The 21,663-nt window shown below is 39.1% G+C and overlaps 1 protein-coding gene across 1 annotated transcript in view; it reads right to left on the reverse strand.

Moving 5' to 3' along the window:
* The window catches only part of LOC131127666 (integrin alpha-5-like), a 39,363-nt gene extending 22,005 nt beyond the window's left edge, over window positions 1-17,358 (reverse strand). The window contains exons 1-15 of the mRNA XM_058069774.1: window positions 17,040-17,358; window positions 11,703-11,827; window positions 9,644-9,744; window positions 9,421-9,541; window positions 6,738-6,799; window positions 6,572-6,617; window positions 6,363-6,488; window positions 5,643-5,687; window positions 5,359-5,402; window positions 5,169-5,225; window positions 3,289-3,341; window positions 1,231-1,439; window positions 532-723; window positions 420-465; window positions 226-339 (exon numbers count right to left, since the gene is read on the reverse strand). Of these exons, the coding sequence (XP_057925757.1) occupies window positions 226-339; window positions 420-465; window positions 532-723; window positions 1,231-1,439; window positions 3,289-3,341; window positions 5,169-5,225; window positions 5,359-5,402; window positions 5,643-5,687; window positions 6,363-6,488; window positions 6,572-6,617; window positions 6,738-6,799; window positions 9,421-9,541; window positions 9,644-9,744; window positions 11,703-11,827; window positions 17,040-17,245 (1,547 nt within the window). The 5' untranslated portion in view covers window positions 17,246-17,358. The remainder of the gene's footprint in view (window positions 1-225; window positions 340-419; window positions 466-531; window positions 724-1,230; window positions 1,440-3,288; window positions 3,342-5,168; window positions 5,226-5,358; window positions 5,403-5,642; window positions 5,688-6,362; window positions 6,489-6,571; window positions 6,618-6,737; window positions 6,800-9,420; window positions 9,542-9,643; window positions 9,745-11,702; window positions 11,828-17,039) is intronic.
* Window positions 17,359-21,663: the final 4,305 nt, after the last annotated feature.

A 21,663-nucleotide genomic window follows, 5' to 3' on the forward strand; every position in this document is an offset into this window, starting at 1 on the left:
AGCAGCTTGGACAGGAAGCTGGCGAATATTAAGTCATTTGACGTTCTCAATACGGGACAATTCTAAGAGTTTCCACGTTTGGTTATTTTTAGAGAGCTAGTGAAACACTTAAGCTTTTTGTTGAAGCGCCAAAGACATTTCCACAACAGGGATAAATCAACGTATACGCTTCCTGTTACTATGGTAGCCCCAAGTGAAGGTTTTAGAGGAAAAGTGTGCTCATACCAGGATACGGCAGTGCTTCCAATCCCTGTGGAAACCTCACAAAGCTTCTCTTCTTGGTTGAAAATGGTTGGCTGTACTGTGAGAGACACACTCGCGTTCACAATCGGTCGAGACCTGAGTGAAGGCACGGTACCACAAAGAAAAACGTCTATTTATCTGCTCTTCCACTGCTGGAGTATTGACTGTAAACTCACCTAAACAGCACAGATTTGTCCACCCCAAAAGCGCCAACAATCAGGTCTGCAGGAGTAAGTTATTAAAACAGGGACTGGACTTTAATATGACGCCGAGACTGGAATGCATTACCTGGGTAACCATTTCCATCCAGATCCGTGTTGCCGCGCAGCGCGAAACCAAAGTTGGCTGGGAAAGAGCTGGAAGCCCATTGGCCGGTAAGAGTCTGAGTGGGCGTGGCCTTCAGTCCTCCAGAATAACCATTGTAAATGAAAACCCGGCCCTGTTGGTCTTCTCCGCCGTAGGGACAGCCGATGGCCATGTCTGTACACAGGAAGAGCACACAGTGTTTAGCATCTATTATTTGGTGGTTTTACATAATTTATTTCTTTGAACTTCTGATCCAAAGTAACATATTTTTTGTGGTTTGCTGAATATTTAGTTTTTTTTTTTAAGCAATGTCACTCAACATCATGGTCCAAAAGCAGCTTCCCAATTATTACGTGAGTCATGAGCACACGGTGGCTTTCCACAGTGGGTGGACAACAAAAACCAGTCTTGAATCATAATCGGGTGACTCATTACTCTGTCCAATATGCATTTTATATTTAATACAGACAAGCTGTGAAAATAATGTGAAAATAAACCGGAATCATATTCTCTATTTAGATCATTTCCTCAGTGCATGTTCGATAGAGCCACTGTGGGGCGGGACGCAGGGAACCGGAAACCATTCACACTCACTATCACACCATCGCTGGGTGGGAACCGAACCCACAGAATCAGCCCAGAAAACCACAACACTATCAGCGACTCAATTAGCAATCATACCGTTGAAACCGTCCTGGTCGAGATCACCCAGGGGCGCCAGTGAGGTTCCAAATCGACTGAAAGGTTGACGGCCGAGTAGGTGTTCCAGGGTGGGTTCCAGCTGCAAAGGCCCCCTCTGGAGGTACACGTAAACTTTCCCTAGTTCCTCCAAATGTCCATTGGAGCCGCGACGCATGAACATTGGAGCTCCTACCACCAGGTCATCCAGTCTGGGAAGGAAGTCGACATGTTTAACTGTACACAGGATGTGATATTATCATATCAGTGGCTGTTGTCAAGACAACAACAACAACAACAACAAAAGCCATAACAAAATTTTAAGAGAGGAATGGGATAAAAAGTACACTACAAAAGTACACAAAAATACAGTACACTAGAAGTTACATAGTGTCTCAACACTCAACAGTAGATTTTCTCAACCAATCAGAAGTCCACCAGAATGTGTTCAGCATCACATTTGTGGAATATTTAAGTCAACATTTCCCAATAAGGGTTTTCGTATAATTGCACGTAATTGCACGCAACTAACGATTCCCTTCTTAGTCGATTAATCTGAAGCTTATTGTTTGATTAATCGAGTAATTGTTAATTAGTGGTTTGGTTTGCAACAAAAGGCAGAAATGTCCATCACTGTTTTCCGAGTGGTTAGTGCGCAGACCTGACAGCTAGGAGACCCGGGTTCAATTCCACCCTCGTCTATCTCTGTGTGGAGTTTGCATGTTCTCCCCGTGCATGCGTGGGTTTTCTCCAGGTACTCCGATTCCCAAAAACATGCTAGGTTAATTGAGGTATGAATGTGAGTGTGAATGGTTGTTTGTCTATATGTGCCCTGTGATTGGCTGGCCACCAGTCCAGGGTGTGCCCCGCCTCTCGCCCGAAGACAGCTGGGATAGGCTCCAGCAGCCCCCGCAACCCTCATGAGGAAAAGCGGTAGAAAATGAATGAATGAATAATAACTCATCCTTTTGCCCTTTTAGGGCTGCAACTAACGATTATCTTCTTAGTCGATTAATCTGAAGCTTGTTGTTTGATTAATCGAGTAATTGTTAATTAGTGGCTTGGTTTGCAACAGATCAGAAAAAAGGCAGAAATGTCCATCACTGTTTTCCGAGTGGTTAGTGCGCAGACCTGACAGCTAGGAGACCAGGGTTCAATTCCACCCTCGGCCATCTCTGTGTGGAGTTTGCATTTTTTCCCAGTGCATGCGTGGGTTTTCTCCAAGTACTCTGATTTCCAAAAACATGCTAGGTTAATTGTCCATAGGTATGAATGTGAGTGTGAATGGTTGTTTGTCTATATGTGCCCTGTGATTGGCTGGCCACCAGTCCAGGGTGTGCCCCGCCTCTCACCCGAAGACAGCTGGGATAGGCTCCAGCAGCCCCCGCGAGCCTCGTGAGGAAAAGCGGTAGAAAATGAATGAATGAATAATAACTCGTCCTTTTGCCCTTTTAGGGCTGCAACTAACGATTCTCTTCTTAGTCGATTAATCTGAAGCTTGTTGTTTGATTAATCGAGTAATTGTTAATTAGTGGTTTGGTTTGCAACGGATCAGAAAAAAGGCAGAAATGTCCATCACTGTTTTCCGAATGGTTAGTGTGCAGACCTTACAGCTAGGAGACCAGGGTTCAATTCCACCCTCGGACATCTCTGTGTTGAGTTTGCATGTTCTCCCCGTGCATGCGTGGGTTTTCTCCGGGTACTCTGATTTCCAAAAACATGCTAGGTTAATTGTCCATAGGTATGAATGTGAGTGTGAATGGTTGTTTGTCTATATGTGCCCTGTGATTGGCTGGCGACCAGTCCAGGGTGTGCCCCGCCTCTCGCCCGAAGACAGCTGGGATAGGCTCCAGCAAACCCGCAACCCTTGTGATAGAAAATGAATGAATTTCCCAATAAATTGTGCATACAACAAGAGGAACCATTTTTTATGGGCTGTCATAACGACCCACGTCTTCCCCTTAAATCCCATCTTAAATCCCATCAATCCCTTATTCGCCCTCTTTTTCCTCCCCTTTCCCGATGTTTCCTCATTTGTGCATCGTCACTCCATGCACTCACCCATCATTGTTGATGTCAGTGGCTGCTACTGCGTAGCCAAAGTAGGACCCCATCTGGAACAGATTAAAAACAAGACTCAGTTAGCCTCTAATTACATCACTCTGCATGGATCTCTTTATTTTCTCTCTCCCTCCTCGCTTATGTACCGTCCGGTGTCAACCCCAGAGGCTTCCTCCTAAATCTCTCAATCACAACACCCCCTGGGGTGTTTGTAGTCGCAAGTAGCTTTCTATTAGAGCTTCTGTAAGGACAAGAATAGACGAAGTGGGTGTCTCGGGACTAGTGATTCATACAGCGCTGCTGTTCTGCTTTGATTTCATCTGACACATGACAATAAAGGTCATATTACATCGCTTTGCTTTGCTTTGCGGCGGTTGTGAGATTAGAGGCCTTGACGCCACAGATTGTTTTACAGTCGTCATCACGCGGAGCTCCTCGTATCAGTATCAATGAAGTAAGGTAAAGGACAAAGTTCAAATCCGCTGGAGCCATGTTGTCAGAGGCCATACGCCCCCGGTAGGGTCCCCCTAATACAAACACACCCAGATAAGGAGTGATTTGGAAGGCCTTCATGAACAAAACCCAAGACCCTACGGCCCAAGAAAGCCACACGGGATCCAATCCATCGGGGGCAAACCAGTCTGGTACTTTTGCGCATTGGGTGGCAGTCCAGCACGAGCATCTGGTCTTTGTTAAAGCGTCCCAAATCTAGTTATTGGGACATGGAATTTCATTTATCTAACTCAGTGCCTACGTGTTCGAGTCATTCTTAGTGGACGAGAATGTCACTTCAGGTACCCTGACCTAAGTATCCTTCTGGATTATTGGGAATAACAACCTCCTCAATGTAAACTGGTGTTTTTATGTTATTGGATTTCTTTAGTGACCCCAAAGTGCCCATAAAACACCATATTTGACCAAATGGTTCTCCATAGGTGCACTGGGACCACCAGAACCAGGACACCTTAGGCTGTAAGTCTATGATTGACTTAGTAGAAGGAGTTTGGTAAGGCCATGGACTATGGTGCAGGTTTCAAAGTCAAGACCCAGGAGCCAGATTCAGCCCATCACATCATTTTTTTGGGGGGTCCAGAACAGTCTGACAATAAGAAAGTGAAAAATCTGAATTTGAAACATGAAGTTATAGCCACATTTCATTTTTATAGTATTGACTCTTGAGAATATACGTATAAAAATCGGTTCTGGGCTTGTAATACTATCTGGACAGTAAAGATATAAATTTGCTGTAAAATGTTTGCCTTTGAGTCGACAATCAGCAAAACTAGTATTGGAATTCTGAATGTCGAATTTACGTTTACCAAACCCAAACCCAGTACACAATAAAAAACAGTAGAAATTCCACCAAGCAACAATGGACACAATCTGATTTTTTTTTTTTTATCCAAGAGGGTCCCCCCCCCCCGAGGTATTTTTACAGCTGACTTTAACAGCTCGGTCCAAGAGCCGACAGAGCAAAGCATTCACCCGCAGAGAGCGTCTATCAGTCCTGACTTGACATCGCTCACTACAAGCGTTTACTTAGCACCACTCACGCCGAGCTTGACAACTCTAAACACTGATTATCTCCCACATGTCGCAAAAGCGCACGTTTGGGTTGGTCACATGTTCGTACATGTCGCGAAAATACACAACGTAGCACAGAACTGATTCCCACTGACGTAGCTGGCATGTCCAAACTCCTTCAAATACTCCAAAGATGTTTTGTATGGTCTTTTTATCTTTTGAATCCTTGCGACTTTTTACGATTTAATTTCATTTTATAATAATTTGCTCAGCTACTACATTCATACATGCATCATAAATAAAAATTGTGTCAGATAAAATCCTAAAATGCTCAAATCCAGTCAAAATGTACATACCTGCTCTCCTGTCACGTTGAGCAGTGACGTCATATCCCTTCCATTTAATATGCTCACCTGTATGGGGAAGATTCCTCATTATAAGCCAATATTACCAAATTCATTCATTCATAACATATTGCTGTGTATAAAAGGAGCATTTGTATTTTTAAGAATTGTGTCGAATCAATAATGTATTATGACTCCTTACTAAACCATACAGCATGAGTCCTTTTGGAACGCCTGTGATGAAATCTGCAACAAGGACAGCGAGGAGCAAAAGGTTAGAAAGACGAGAGCCGACATCAAAGGACCGGAACAATGTTTACACGGTTCTGAGGTCTTTTTTTTTTTTTTTTTTTTTTGTCGATATGTCAAAACTACAGGAGACATACTCAGTCATGTGTGTGGAGACTAAGGGGTTTTAGAGCTGAGGGGGGGAGGGGGTCAAAAAACCCTACACCCTTTGTGTGTTTGGACAACATGACCCCTCACCTTCCTCATCATCCCCGCTGAACTCCCCGCCAGCCACAGAATAGCCTGCAGAGACACGACACAAGTTTGAAAAAGATGGAAAAGATGTTCTTAGTTATTATTCTTAGTTACATGATGACATAATATTACAGCGTTACTTCTAAGAAAAGTACAATAAAAAAACGTTAAAAATATGACAATGTATTTCAATCTACTAATTTCATTTCTACTGCACTTTATGTGTACGTGAGTGGAGACTGTATTATTGACAAAAGGGCTCACTCCATTCATGCCGTTGTTCTATGTACCAAAGTGAACTCTCTTCCTGCCCTTTTCGGAGGCGAGAGACGAGGGAACACAAACAAGCATGCACAATGGCGATATATTGAGGCCGGCAAAATGATCAAATTCATTTTCAGGCCGAGTGGTTAGCTAACTAGTGGTTAGCATGTTGGCCACACGGTCAGGAAATCCGGGATTCAGGTTCAAGTCTCCGTTTGGGCATCTCTGCGTGGGGGTTCCCACATTAGGTGTGAATCGTGGTTGGTGCCCTGTGATTGGCTGGTGGCCAGTCCAGGGTGTACCTCGCCACTCTGGCATAGACTCCAGCATACCCCCATGACCCGAGTGAGGACAAGCGGCATAGAAAGCGAATGGATGTTTTATTTTTAGAATATCCAAAGTCAAGAAAAATGTATCTGCGGACTAATACATTAATATTGTGATAAATGACTTCCTCACCCAGGTAACTGTCATCGTAGCTGCCCTGCACCTGCCCCGTTTGCATCTGCCCGGCAACCGACAGTAAGAAGTACGAAGGGTAGTAAGCCTTAACGATCTCCTCGGGCGTGGCTGCAATCAGCTGACCTGTAAAATAGTCAGACAAAGCGGTAATCTGACGTTTTGAACGTGACTTTCTCCAAAAGGTATTCGCGTTGACGTGAGCTCACCTTGCCAATAAAAGCTGCCCGGTCCACCAAGAATAACCCTCCCGTCCTGAAAAGCACAACAGCAGGAATTTCCGCGTAACCAAAAAACAAAGTGTGTAATTGTACCCCTAATCTCCGCTGCCTGGCAGTGGGATGATGTCCGACGCCCAGCAAATATTGCTCTTACCTTCGTGAAGTCGGCACTAAATCCTCCTTGACAATAGCCCTGTCCTGCAGGTCCGTGCCTTTCTGCAGGTAGAACACCAAAATATTTGCAGTACATGATTGGCCAATATTGTTCCCTCTTAAACAGACGTCTGAGTAAATATTAATACATCATATTAATAGTGTCCGATCCTGTTTCACCGACAGCCACATAAAGAAAAATTAAAAAATACAGGGGGCTAATTTGATACATTTTGTGCCTTACTTATGTCTGTTATGTCATATTTTCTCTTATTATGTCTACTATATTGGCTAATTTGTGTGTAAAGGGCAATATAGGGGTGTTATTTCATGTGTAGAGGGCTTTAATAATGTTAAAAACTGTATTTAGAAGGTTGGATACAGGTTTTCTAATCTCTAACTATGAAAATATTTTATCTGAGTATATATTATGTCTTATTTATGTCTGATATGTCATATTTTCTCTTATTATGTCTACTATATTGGCTAATTTGAGTGTAAAGGGGAATATAGGGGTGTTATTTCATGTGTAGAGGGCTTTAATAATGTTAAAAACTATATATTTAGAAGGTTGGAAACATGTTTTCTAATCTCTAACTATGAAAATATTTTATTTGAGTATATATTATGTCTTATTTATGTCTGATATGTCATATTTTCTCTTATCATGTCTACTATATTGGCTAATTTGAATGTAAAGGGAATATAGGGGTGTTATTTCATGTGTAGAGTGCTTTAATAATGTTAAAAACTGCATTTAGAAGGTTGGATACAGGTTTTCTAATCTCTAACTATGAAAATATTTTATCTGAGTATATATTATGTCTTATTTATGTCTGATATGTCATATTTTCTCTTATTATGTCTACTATATTGGCTAATTTGTGTGTAAAGGGCAATATAAGGGTGTTATTTCATGTGTAGAGGGCTTTAATAATGTTAAAAACTATATATTTAGAAGGTTGGAAACAGGTTTTCTAATCTCTAACTATGAAAATATTTTATTTGAGTCTATATTATGTCTTATTCATGTCTGATATGTCATATTTTCTCTTATTATGTCTACTATATTGGCTAATTTGAGTGTAAAGGGGAATATAGGGGTGTTATTTCATGTGTAGAGTGCTTTAATAATGGAAAAAACTGTATTTAGAAGGTTGGATACAGATTTTCTAATCTCTAACTATGAAAATATTTTATCTGAGTATATATTATGTCTTATTTATGTCTGATATGTCATATTTTCTCTTATTATGTCTACTATATTGGCTAATTTGAGTGTAAAGGGGAATATAGGGGTGTTATTTCATGTGTCGAGTGCTTTAATAATGTTAAAAACTGTATTTAGAAGGTTGGATACAGATTTTCTAATCTCTAACTATGAAAATATTTTATTTGAGTATATATTATGTCTTATTTATGTCTGATATGTCATATTTTCTCTTATTATGTCTACTATATTGGCTAATTTGAATGTAAAGGGGAATATAGGGGTGTTATTTCATGTGTAGAGTGCTTTAATAATGTTAAAAACTGTATTTAGAAGGTTGGAAACAGGTTTTCTAAGCTCTAATTATGAAAATATTTTATTTGAGTCTATATTATGTCTTATTCATGTCTGATATGTCATATTTTGTCTTATTATGTCTACTATATTGGCTAATTTGAGTGTAATGGGGAATATAGGGGTGTTATTTCATGTGTAGAGTGCTTTAATAATGTTAAAAACTATATATTTAGAAGGTTGGAAACAGGTTTTCTAATCTCTAATTATGAAAATATTTTATTTGAGTATATATTATGTCTTATTTATGTCTGATATGTCATATTTTCTCTTATTATGTCTACTATATTGGCTAATTTGAGTGTAAAGGGGAATATAGGGGTGTTATTTCATGTGTAGAGTGCTTTAATAATGTTAAAAACTGTATTTAGAATGTTAGAAACAGGTCTCTAATTAAATCTCTAATTACGAAAATATTTTATTTGAGTATATTTTATGTCGTATTTATGTCTGATATGTCATATTTTCTCTTACTATATCTACTATATTTGGTCATTTGAGTGTGAAGGACAGTATAAGGGTGTTATTCCATGTCAAGAGGGATCTCATGATGTTAAAACGGTATTTAGAAGGTCTGAAACAGGTTTTCCATGCTCTCAAGATGAAAATATTTGATTTGAGTCTAGTTATTTATGTCTGATATGCCATGTCTTATTATGTATGGTAAATTGGGTAATATGGGTGTAAAGGTGAGTGTATGAGCATTATTTCATGTCTGGAGTAGTTCAATAGGCAAAATGTGTGTTTTCTATGCTCTACCCACAAAAGTATTTGGTTTATGAATAAGAAATCCTACTTCTCAGAAATGCACTTATTACGGTTCTGGAGCGGTTCTCTATTATTAGTCTGGAACCAATTTACCGCATTAAATGAGGGATTACTGTATGCATTAGTGTACTTTTAAAACATTCAGTTGCAAAACATTACTTCTTGTCAAAGCATCTTCCTGCTGGAAAATGTTGTTGGACTTGAATTATAACACAGCACCTGCGGATAGCGCCATCTATTTAGATTACCATAAAAATAAATGACTCCCAATTTAAGAAAATCCACAAAGATGGAGGGAGCGAATAGGCGGAGATCTACTGCACATCAAATTGCTAACTTTGCAGTCACACACCTGTTCTGCAGGGGGCGTACTCCACGAACGATTTGAGACTGTCAGAGAGGTAACAAGTTCCTGTAACATCGGCAAAGGGAGTGTCATGTTCGGTCCTCCAGTAATACCTGGGAGCACAAGCCTGAAAGGTACACACATACACACGTACACACACACACAGTTGTTTCTCATGTTTCGAATCCAAGCACAACTACTAGATCAACAATCACAGAGTGACTCTTACCAGGATATTGTTGCCATGGGAACGCACCGTAGCTCCAAACCACTGATGGGACTTGAACTCAACCTGAGTGTTCACCTCGTTGATATAAAAATACTGATCACCTAGAAAAAGACAGATGGCAACACATCAGGGAAACTGGGATGAAAAGTCCCTGGTGTCATGTGTTGTCACTTCCAGTCGTAAAAATAAGCTCCAGGTCATCAGTGTTTGAAGTCGTGTCGCCAAGGCTTAATGTGAAAGCGTTCCTCGGCTTTAAACTGTTATTATGTTATTATGGCACTGTTGTGCGGTCTTAATCCGTCCCCTTTCAGGGCGACATCAAACAAGTCGAATGTAATTGGACCTTGTTGGTACTGTGATTCCAACGGCCGCACCACACAGACAGAGTCTGTTTTAAGAGGTCCCCGACTGTGCAGAAGAAAGAGTGATTAAAAGAGAGTGTGGTAGACTAATAGGGGCGTATGGGTGTGTGTGCTTTCCTGCCAAATTACCCAACTCTTCCTCTCTGTAACTGTGTAAACTTTTCTGTAATTACGGTATGTTTATTTATACATGCGGCTGCTTTCTGTAAGTGTGTCCGAAGTGTGCCTGATCAGGAAATTGAGAGTGAACACATGTGTGTGTTAAAATGGTCACAATCGTTTTGTCGCTATAGTGTATGTAATTATCCTGGTCGCATGGCACAGAGCTGCAACAATTAATCTATGAATTATGATTAATCGATTATCCAATTAATCAACAACTATTTTGGTATTCAATTTTATTATTTATTATTTATTATTTATTATTTATTATTTATTATTTATTATTTATTATTTATTATTTATTATTTATTATTTATTATTTATTATTTATTATTTATTATTTATTATTGTATCCATCCAGTTTTGCCTAACTTTGGAAAAAAATCATTCATTCATTTTCTGCTGCTTATCCTCATGAGGGTCACGGGGATGCTGGAGCCTATCCCAGCTGTCTTCGGGGGAGAGGCGGGGTCCACCCCTGGACTGGTCGCCAGCCAATCACAGGGCACATATAGACAAACAACCATTCACACTCACATTCATACCTATGGACGATTTGGAGTCGCCAATTAACCTAGCATGTTTTTGGAATGTGGGAGGAAACCGGAGAACCCGGAAAAAAAACCCACACACACAGGGAAAACATGCAAACTCCACACAGAGATGGCCGAGGGTGGAATTGAACTCGGGTCTCCTAGCTGTGAGGCCTGCGCGCTAACCACTCGGAAAACAGTGATGGACATTTCTGCCTATTTTCTGATCTGTTGCAAACCAAACCACTAATTAACAATTACTCAATTAATCAAACAACCAGCTTCAGATTAATCTACTAAGATTAATCGACAAAAACCAACATGAAATGTTGACCAAATTTGATGACAAAAGCGAACTAAATCAGAGATTCATTCATTCATTTTCTACCGCTTATCCTCACAAGGGTCACGCGGGTGCTGGAGCCTATCCCAGCTGTCTTCGGGCGAGAGGCGTGGTACACCCTGGACTGGTGGCCAGCCAATCACAGTGCACATATATAGACAAACAACCATTCACACTCACATGCATACCTATGGACAATTTTTTTATTTTACAGATGGAGGCAGCGCGGTTCCTGCAGTGACTCTGTACAAATGCGACAGCGTCCACAACGCTTGGCCTGAGTCCAGCAGGAAATCAATGTGGAAACACTGCAAACACAACCCACTGCAGAAAGGGGATAACATACTAAGGGGTGGAGTGGAGGGAAGTTACAGCCATTATTAAAACACAAGGGGAGACATGAAAGGCCGGCTTCTATCCCAACAGAGAGAGGCTGGATTAGGGGCTTTGAAATGGCAGGGAGCCATACATCTGACCTCGGGGTCACGTACAGGAGCTGCTAAGAAGTCAAGGCCTCATAACTCATCTCATCCACGTTATGGGTAGTTAGGCAAAGCTGAGCGTTTACTAAATATTAAACCCTAATAGTGAGATTTTTTGCGCCCCATGAGTTGTGGAAGCAAACTGTGAATTTAAGATTAAGATTTAAGACGGCCTACCTTGCTTGTCAAAGTTGATCACGCTGCAGTTCGTTTGGTTCCAGGGGCACAGGAAGACCGCTCCTCCTTCGGTAACGCCAGGTTGGCTGGTGTTGGCTTTCGGGGCGCCGATCAGAATGCTCACACTGGACAACAAAAAGGAAGAACAAAATGAGTCACATTATTATGTGAGACCTGTATATTAAAAAGATGTTATTATATATTATATAATATATATATTATATATTATATATATATATTATATAATATATAATATATTATATATAATACTATATATTATTATATATTATTTGTATTTGACAATATTCAAAAAACCCGAATGAGTCTCTGTGTGTGTTTTGCAAATCAACAGATTTAAAAGTTTCCACACTGCCTTTTCGAAAGCCACATTGCGAGTGAATGAAGAGATCGGTGGCTGATGACATTAGCAGAGATCAGACCGACTCTGTACTCCCACCACCCCATCCACCCTTGTGAGAACACAGCAGGGATATTTATATGCTTTCATTAGATTCCCACACAGACGACCCCCGTCCAGAGGGCCCCCTAATGTATGTACGTATGTATCAACTGTATACACTCAGACATCTACATGCGCTTATTTAACTTCTTGTAGGACCGTGCATGAAGACAATCTTAACAATGTCAACAATTTCACTTTCACTTTCTTTTACCCGCCCCAAACTGGACAGGTCAGCCTCGTTGCCGTGGGAGAAACAATAAAGGCCGAGTTTCGACAGTCAACTAAGGAAAACAAAAGTGAAGTTGTTCTTCCTCTCAGTGGAGCCACGCGACGACGTGTTACTCCGCCGCTTCGCCCGCGTTTCAATCCGCATAGGTATCGCTCATCGAGTCTATGCCTTGCGCGGAAAACCCTCAGAGTCAAATTAAAACACGTCCAATAAAAACATCCTGCTTGAAATTTCTTTACAGGCTTTTCAGCGCTTTATGATGTGTGTCAGGATTTGCTTGTCAGGGCAGAAAATGTGCATTCCTTTCCTTTAACTCCATTAAGCATGAGCATCTGCTAATGGAGAACATGGCTGGGAGCTGGGGTTCTCAAATGGCCTCAAAAATGGGACGGCAGACTCAGGCACATTAGCACAAACACTCTTTTAGAACTTTATTCTGACCCGAACAGATCAACAGCAGTGCAATGTATCTATCCATGTATCTCCAACTCGAAAACACTTCTTCAGTGTCACTAGACTACACTTCTGCACTCTGTGTGTATGCTGGCGGCCCCGCCTCCACCCGCTGAGACCAAGAGACTGATAAAAGGGCTCACTTTGTTCATGGTATTGTTCTATGGAACAAATGTGCCAAGGCGCTGAAACCAATGCACAAGCAATATATATATAGCAATATATTGAGACCGGCAAAATGATCAAATTAATTTTAATTAATTCAAATTAATTTTAATTAAGTCAAATTAATTTCAATTAATTCAAATTAATTTTAATTAAGTCGAATTAATTGTTATTCATTCTAATTATTTTTTAATAATTCCAATTAATTTAATTAATTAATTAAATTAATTAATTTGATTAATTAAATTAATTAATTTGACAGGAGATCTTATGAAACCCCTACAATGAGGGACATCCTGGTATATGATGTAATCTGGTGGTTTGTGGGGACCTGGGGCTTCGGGGAACTTCAAAATTGGTACACACAGACACAACCAATTTAATATAATAATATAATATTAATATTAATATATATATATAATATTCACAATGTCATTGAACATCACTGAACGAGAACAGACCCACACTCGCTGCACTGAGGTCAGCCGAGTAAAGCACCCCACTATCAGCAGCATCATCCGTGTATATTTGGATTGAGAATGGGAGTTGTGGGACGTGCGTGTCTTGGCAGGTCACCATAAATAAAAGCACATAATCAAGCTCATTATCGTGACACACTGCCGCACACACGCGGCAACTACCACTGATATTTTGATAGCGACCTTACTTGTGCATGCTTAGGGCCTCCATTTATCAGTATTTTCAATCCTGGTTAAATGGGCCCCATTCTTTGCTTTCCTCAGTGAAGTCTAGTTGTTTTGATATACGGTCACATGAGCGTGAGTCAGTGTGAAGGGATCAAGCAACAGCGGTGGATTGGCTGATAAGTGGCGTTGCCTTATGGTGACATTTCCACAGGGATTTGTCAATTTGTCAATTCTTTATCAAACCGTATGGAATCTTGACCTGAGTATCTGACGCTTTTCTGTGTGGCCTGATTGGAAAACAAAGTTTACTGCAAGTTCTTGTTAATATTTAATCGTTATGAGTAAGCTAAGCGTGTTAAGGTGTTTTGGTTCATGTCATGAGGGCTGTAATATTTTATAAACGATATTTAGAAGTTTGTAAACGGGTTCTAAATACTGGAAATTCAGTTATCACGATCGGGTCTGGAATTAAGTGCGATAAAAGAGAGACTATAGTATTATTATCTCCATACCCCTCAAGTCGACTTGCTTCCTGGTCCGAAGCAAGTTCACCGAGCTCCCGATCTCATTCCGCATCACTGAATTCATGACAACGTTATATATCGCTGACCTATTTCCAGCCCCAGTTAAAGACTTTCAATCTAATTTGTTTAATTCCGAGTGAAATATTCCCAACCTGAATGAAGGAGCTGTTTTCAGTTGTATGAATGAGTTGCATGCGGGACATAGACAAAGATAGTATAGTGACAAACACTTAGCAAAACTGGCTAAATTGTCAGAATGCATGACTCCAGCAGAAACAAGCACTCTCGCCCTGGAAAGCAGCATTTCCTGCCGTCTTGTTTACCCACCGCACAGCAAGAATAGTTTGATTTAGAGAGATATATCACGAGATAAATAATTCCACGTCAGTAATTCAGCATTCCAGAAATTAGTCCATAATCTTCCCTTCCGATGTTTAGATTTTAATGATGGTAAACTGAGCTATGAAAATAATTAAACCAACTTGACATCCTCCAGCTATGAATTCACAAAGACGCGGTGATCTTATACGGTGTCATGTTCATTTTTACTTTGTAGAAAAGCCTAAACATTTAAGATTCCTGTCATCAATTATGTATAAACGAGCCTTCCGGTGACATAACACTTCCTCTTAAAGTCCCCAGTGACAGCCGAGGGTGTTTGAGTTGAGTTGAGTTGAGTTGAGTTGAGTTGAGTTGAGTTTTGTTTTGTTTTGTTTTGTTTTGTTTTGTTTTGGACTTGTCGGCATGTACTTTGCTGTGTTGATTGACAGTCATCAATTATGTACAAACGAGCCTTGCGGTGACATAACACTTTCTCTTACTTTACTTTACTTTACTTTACTTTACTTTACTTTACTTTACTTGACTTTACTTTACTTTACTTTACTTTACTTTACTTTACTTTACTTTACTTTACTTTACTTTACTTTAGCTTAGCTTAGCTTAGCTTAGCTTAGCTTAGCTTAGCTTAGCTTAGCTCAGCTCAGCTCAGCTCAGCTCAGCTTAGCTTAGCTTAGCTTAGCTTAGTTTAGTTTAGTTTAGTTTAGTTTAGGACTTGTCGGCATGTACTTTGCTGTGTTGATTGACAGTCGTCAATTATGTACAAACGAGCCTTCCGGTGACATAACACTTTCTCTTACTTTACTTTACTTTACTTTACTTTACTTTACTTTACTTTACTTTACTTTACTTTACTTTACTTTACTTTACTTTACTTTACTTTACTTTAGCTTAGCTTAGCTTAGCTTAGCTTAGCTTAGCTTAGCTTAGCTTAGCTTAGCTTAGCTTAGTTTAGGACTTGTCGGCATGTACTTTGCTGTGTTGATTGACAGTCATCAATTATGTACAAACGAGCCTTCCGGTGACATAACACTTTCTCTTACTTTACTTTAGTTTAGTTTAGTTTAGTTTAGTTTAGTTTAGTTTAGTTTAGTTTAGTTTAGTTTAGTTTAGTTTAGTTTAGTTTAGTTTAGTTTAGTTTAGTTTAGTTTAGTTTAGTTTAGTTTAGTTTAGTTTAGTTTAGTTTAGTTTAGTTTAGTTTAGTTTAGTTTAGTTTAGTGTAGTTTAGTTTAGGACTTGTCGGCATGTACTTTGCTGTGTTGATTGACAGTCGTCAATTATGTACAAACGAGCCTTCCGGTGACATAACACTTCCTCTTGAAGTCCCCAGTGACAGCTGAGGGTCTTTTAGTTTAGTTTAGTGTAGTGTAGTGTAGTGTAGTGTAGTGTAGTGTAGTGTAGTGTAGTGTAGTGTAGTGTAGTGTAGTGTAGTGTAGTGTAGTGTAGTGTAGTGTAGTGTAGTGTAGTGTAGTGTAGTGTAGTGTAGTGTAGTGTAGTGTAGTGTAGTGTAGTGTAGTGTAGTGTAGTGTAGTGTAGTGTAGTGTAGTTTAGTTTAGTTTAGTTTAGTTTAATTTAGTTTAGGACTTGTCGGCATGTACTTTGCTGTGTTGATTGACAGATCGATATCAGGGATGATTGTATATTTACATATATAAGTCACACCTGATTATAAGTCACAGGACTTGCTTAATTATGAAAAAAGTGTAAGTTACAGTCTGGAAAATACGCTAATCAGCGCTAATAATCCTAGCAAAACCAATATCGACCGATAATATCGTAACGTCTACCGATATTATCGATCATCCTGAGTATCACTGGATGATGCAGACGTCTCTCTGGACACTCTAAACTCAGTGGCCCCATGTGGGACCGCATGTGGGAACATCCGGTCTGAAGCCTTGTCATAGTGAGGTACTATCGATGAATAGTTACGTGTTATCAGGAGGTGTCAACATCTGGATCACATGTGCAGCACATTCATTCAGAAGATTCAGATTCCTTGTCATTCAAGAACGCACCGCAGGACAAAACTAGACTGATTCAAGCCGAGATCAACAGTAAACCGATTAAGCAGGTTAAGAAGTATCACTTTGTAAAGGAGACGTATGGAAGTAACATAAAGTGTGTGCATTCAGGCTAAATCCATGACACTAAATATGCCAGAAAAACAAAAAAAATGGTGATATTCATAAGAACATCCGCTCTGGGCTGCTGTGCAGTTTAACCCATGACTTTTAGTGCAACACCATTACTCACACACACACTTTGTGGGTCTGTTTCCAATCAGCACACAAGCCAGGATTCCAGTCCAAGTGTGTGTGTGTGTGTGTGTGTGTGTGTGTGTGTATGAGAAAGAGACATGTTTCTTTGCATGTTATATTACAATCCAACAGCTATTTATGCATGAAAATATTGAAATTATTCACGTTCATGATTTGAAACAATACAGACAAATCCAACCATAAAGTGGTTTAAAAATGAACATAAATGAAATAATAATGATAATTAAACACTTACCTCGAAGAGTTAGTGAAGAACTCCACAGAATAGCCGAAGTAACTCCCGCTCGGTCCGCTAAAAACGACGCTCTTGTCGGTGTCTAAGTTAAAAGCAGCGCAAAGCCGGGTCAGAACCACAAGCAGAACCACCGCCGGTTCTAGCAACGCGGTGCAAGAACGTTTGGCCCACGGCCGCGCAGATGGAAGTGGAGAAAAGGTGCCCATCTCTCCTTCGGTGCGTCTCCTCTGTCATTGAAGAGCCGAAGCGCACAACGCATCATCCGTGCTGTTCTCTACGAGGGGGGGGGGGGGGGCACTTTAGGTCTGACCATAAGGTGGTGGTCGGAGGTTCTTGAAGCCCGAGCAGGTTCCAGTGTACTGATCCAGATGGAGAAGGGGGGAATGTGAAGAAAGGAAAAGTCAGAGCAGGGAGCAAGGAGGAGTGGAGGAGGAGGAGGAGGAGTGGAGGATGCTCTCCAACATAATTTGGGGGAGGAGCTTTCCAGGTTGACCAGACTCAACAGAACTTGGAGAAAAAATATATAAATAACTAGAAAAAGCACCTTTGCCTTGTGATTGATGCTATAAATATTAGCGTGAAAACATACCATAAGTTTGAATGACTTTAAAAATGCTAACATTAAAATGCTAACACCTACTATACTAAAATGTAAACGCTAAACATGCTAATGTTGGCATGCTAACACATGCTAATAGTGCTAGTGTCTGCTTAAGGTCGTATTCATGAAAATTGAAAAAAATGCTAACACCTAGCATGACGTACTAGGAAGAAAAAGCACCTTTGCCTTGTGATTGATGCTATAAATATTAGCGTGAAAACATACCATGGGTTTGAATGACTTTAAAAATGCTAACATTAAAATGCTAACACCTACTATACTAAAATGTAAACGCTAAACATGCTAATGTTGGTATGCTAACACATGCTAATAGTGCTAGTGTCTGCTTAGGGTCATATTCATGAAAATTGGAAAAAAATGCTAACACCTAGCATGACGTACTAGGAAGAAAAAGCACCTTTGCCTTGTGATTGATGCTATAAATATTAGCGTGAAAACATACCATAAGTTTGAATGACTTTAAAAATGCTAACATTAAAATGCTAACACCTACTATACTAAAATGTAAACGCTAAACATGCTAATGTTGGCATGCTAACACATGCTAATAGTGCTAGTGTCTGCTTAAGGTCATATTCATGAAAATTGAAAAAAAATGCTAACACCTAGCATGACGTACTAAGAAGAAAAAGCACCTTTGCCTTGTGATTGATGCTATAAATATTAGCGTGAAAACATACCATGGGTTTGAATGACTGTAAAAATGCTAACATTAAAATGCTAACACCTACTCTACTAAAATGGAAACGCTAAACATGCTAATGTTGGCATGCTAACACGTGCTAATAGTGCTAGTGTCTGCTTAAGGTCATATTCATGAAAATTGAAAAAAATGCTAACACCTAGCATGACGTACTAGGAAGAAAAAGCACCTTTGCCTTGTGATTGATGCTATAAATATTAGCGTGAAAACATACCATAAGTTTGAATGACTTTAACAATGCTAACATTAAAATGCTAACACCTACTATACTAAAATGTAAACGCTAAACATGCTAATGTTGGTATGCTAACACATGCTAATAGTGCTAGTGTCTGCTTAAGGTCATATTCATGAAAATTGAAAAAAATGCTAACACCTAGCATGACGTACTAGGAAGAAAAAGCACCTTTGCCTTGTGATTGATGCTATAAATATTAGCGTGAAAACATACCATGGCTTTGAATGACTTTAAAAATGCTAACATTAAAATGCTAACACCTACTCTACTAAAATGGAAACGCTAAACATGCTAATGTTGGCATGCTAACACATGCTAATAGTGCTAGTGTCTGCTTAAGGTCATATTCATGAAAATTGAAAAAAATGCTAACACCTAGCATGACGTACTAGGAAGAAAAAGCACCTTTGCCTTGTGATTGATGCTATAAATATTAGCGTGAAAACATACCATAAGTTTGAATGACTGTAAAAATGCTAACATTAAAATGCTAACACCTACTATACTAAAATGTAAACGCTAAACATGCTAATGTTGGCATGCTAACACATGCTAATAGTGCTAGTGTCTGCTTAAGGTCATATTCATGAAAATTTTAAAAAATGCTAACACCTAGCATGACGTACTAGGAAGAAAAAGCACCTTTGCCTTGTTATTGATGCTATAAATATTAGCGTGAAAACATACCATGGGTTTGAATGACTGTAAAAATGCTAACATTAAAATGCTAACACCTACTATACTAAAATGTAAATGCTAAACATGCTAATGTTGGTATGCTAACACATGCTAATAGTGCTAGTGTCTGCTTAAGGTCATATTCATGAAAACTGAAAAAAATGCTAACACCTAGCATGACGTACTAGGAAGAAAAAGCACCTTTGCCTTGTGATTGATGCTATAAATATTAGCGTGAAAACATACCATAAGTTTGAATGACTTTAAAAATGCTAACATTAAAATGCTAACACCTACTATACTAAAATGTAAACGCTAAACATGCTAATGTTGGCATGCTAACACATGCTAATAGTGCTAGTGTCTGCTTAAGGTCATATTCATGAAAATTGAAAAAAATGCTAACACCTAGCATGACGTACTAGGAAGAAAAAGCACCTTTGCCTTGTGATTGATGCTATAAATATTAGCGTGAAAACATACCATAAGTTTGAATGACTTTAACAATGCTAACATTAAAATGCTAACACCTACTATACTAAAATGTAAACGCTAAACATGCTAATGTTGGTATGCTAACACATGCTAATAGTGCTAGTGTCTGCTTAAGGTCATATTCATGAAAACTGAAAAAAATGCTAACACCTAGCATGACGTACTAGGAAAACTAAATGTCCCAAACAAGTACTCTGATCATGTTTTGCGTTAAATAATCTTTTAAAAAGTTCCTGAATCTTAACCACCGTCAAAATTTTATCAGTTCTTTCAAGACATTAGCTTACATTACATTACCTTAACGCTGCATGAAGTAATGAAGTCAGCCACAGCATGTCCAACATGATAGCAAAAAATAATTCTCCCATTCCATGTGGAAGTGGTAACCTGTCATCATGTCTACAGGGCTCTAATCATGTTAAAAATCCAAAGTCATAAACAGGTTTTCTATGCTGTAACTACAAAATATTACATTTTTTAACAATTAATCTTATATCCTGGAAATTAATTTATCACGGTCAGGGCTGGAATCGATTAACCGCAGTAAATGGGGAGAACTGTATACAATGTTACACACAGTTCCCACATTTTAATTAGTTATTCCAAAATGGAATGAATTCCGCTTTTCCCACACACAAAAGAACACCTCATAATGACAACATGAGTACAATGTTTTGGGAATGTATTCAAAATTAAAAACGGAAAAAATCATGTGCCCTGGACTGAGAGAGCTGCATCCTGTTTTCCACTGATTTTCCTGCCTATATTTTTAATACGTGACAACATTTTCCAAATATTTTTTCCAAGGTGTCGTTATGAGGGGAAAAAATGAATTAATTTTATAATTTTGGTCATGAAATGTGGAAAATTTGAATGACTGTGAGTACATTCCAGATGCCCTGTGCTACACATGTCAAGGCAGAAAACATGATGACTAAACCTGGAATACCCCCAGACATCCATCCATCCATCTATCCATCCATCTGCAGGTTTATCCCATCCTGTTGGGAGTTGAAGGTGCAAACTTGCAGAATGACAGGTTGTTTTTGTTTCTGCACTCCTTCACTATATTCATGGATGGGCGTGATAAGGAGGCCCTTGGATTTGAACATCTGTGACTCATGTATCATACCTGCAAGGCACAGGAACAAAGATACCTTTATGACTATAGGATTGTCTTAAAAACATACATTTGAAGCCAGGTGCTTTCATAAAAACAGGATTGGAAAACCCGAAATCAGCTAGAAAAGTCAAAATACTAGAATACTAGAACATTCTATCATGACTGCATGGATTGAATTACAAAATATAAAAAAGCATCAAAAGTGGCCTCATTTTTCAAAATGCAACACTCAGTGGAGAAAGTTAGGGCACCCCTGGTCTGGTCTTTGGACACTTATCATTGTTGACCTCTACTGGCAAGAACTACCAACTGCAACATGGCTTCATGTTTTCTCCTTGTTTTGATGGTTTATGGTTTAGGTCAGGGGTGGGCAAACTACGGCCCGGGGGCCACATCCGGCCCGCCAAGTGTTTCAATATGGCCCGCCTGTTTTTTCCAAATATTTCATTTGAACTCAACGTACAACCTGGCATCGTGGCTTGGGCCAATTTTTTGATGGTTGAGGTAGCTGCTTTATCAATTTTGTTATTTGATGTGGTCTGTTACAAAATGCTCCAGTAAAAAGGGACACAAGCACATAATAATAATAATAATAATAATAATAATAATAATAATAATAATAATAATAATAATAATAATAATAATAATAATAATAATAATAATAATAATAATAATAATAATGATGATACTACTATTATATTAATATTGTTGTTAATAATATTAATATAATAATGGTAGTAATATTACAAAATACTCCTGGAAAAA

The sequence above is a fragment of the Doryrhamphus excisus genome, chromosome 1, assembly GCF_030265055.1.
Source record: "Doryrhamphus excisus isolate RoL2022-K1 chromosome 1, RoL_Dexc_1.0, whole genome shotgun sequence".
Lineage (NCBI taxonomy): Eukaryota > Metazoa > Chordata > Actinopteri > Syngnathiformes > Syngnathidae > Doryrhamphus > Doryrhamphus excisus.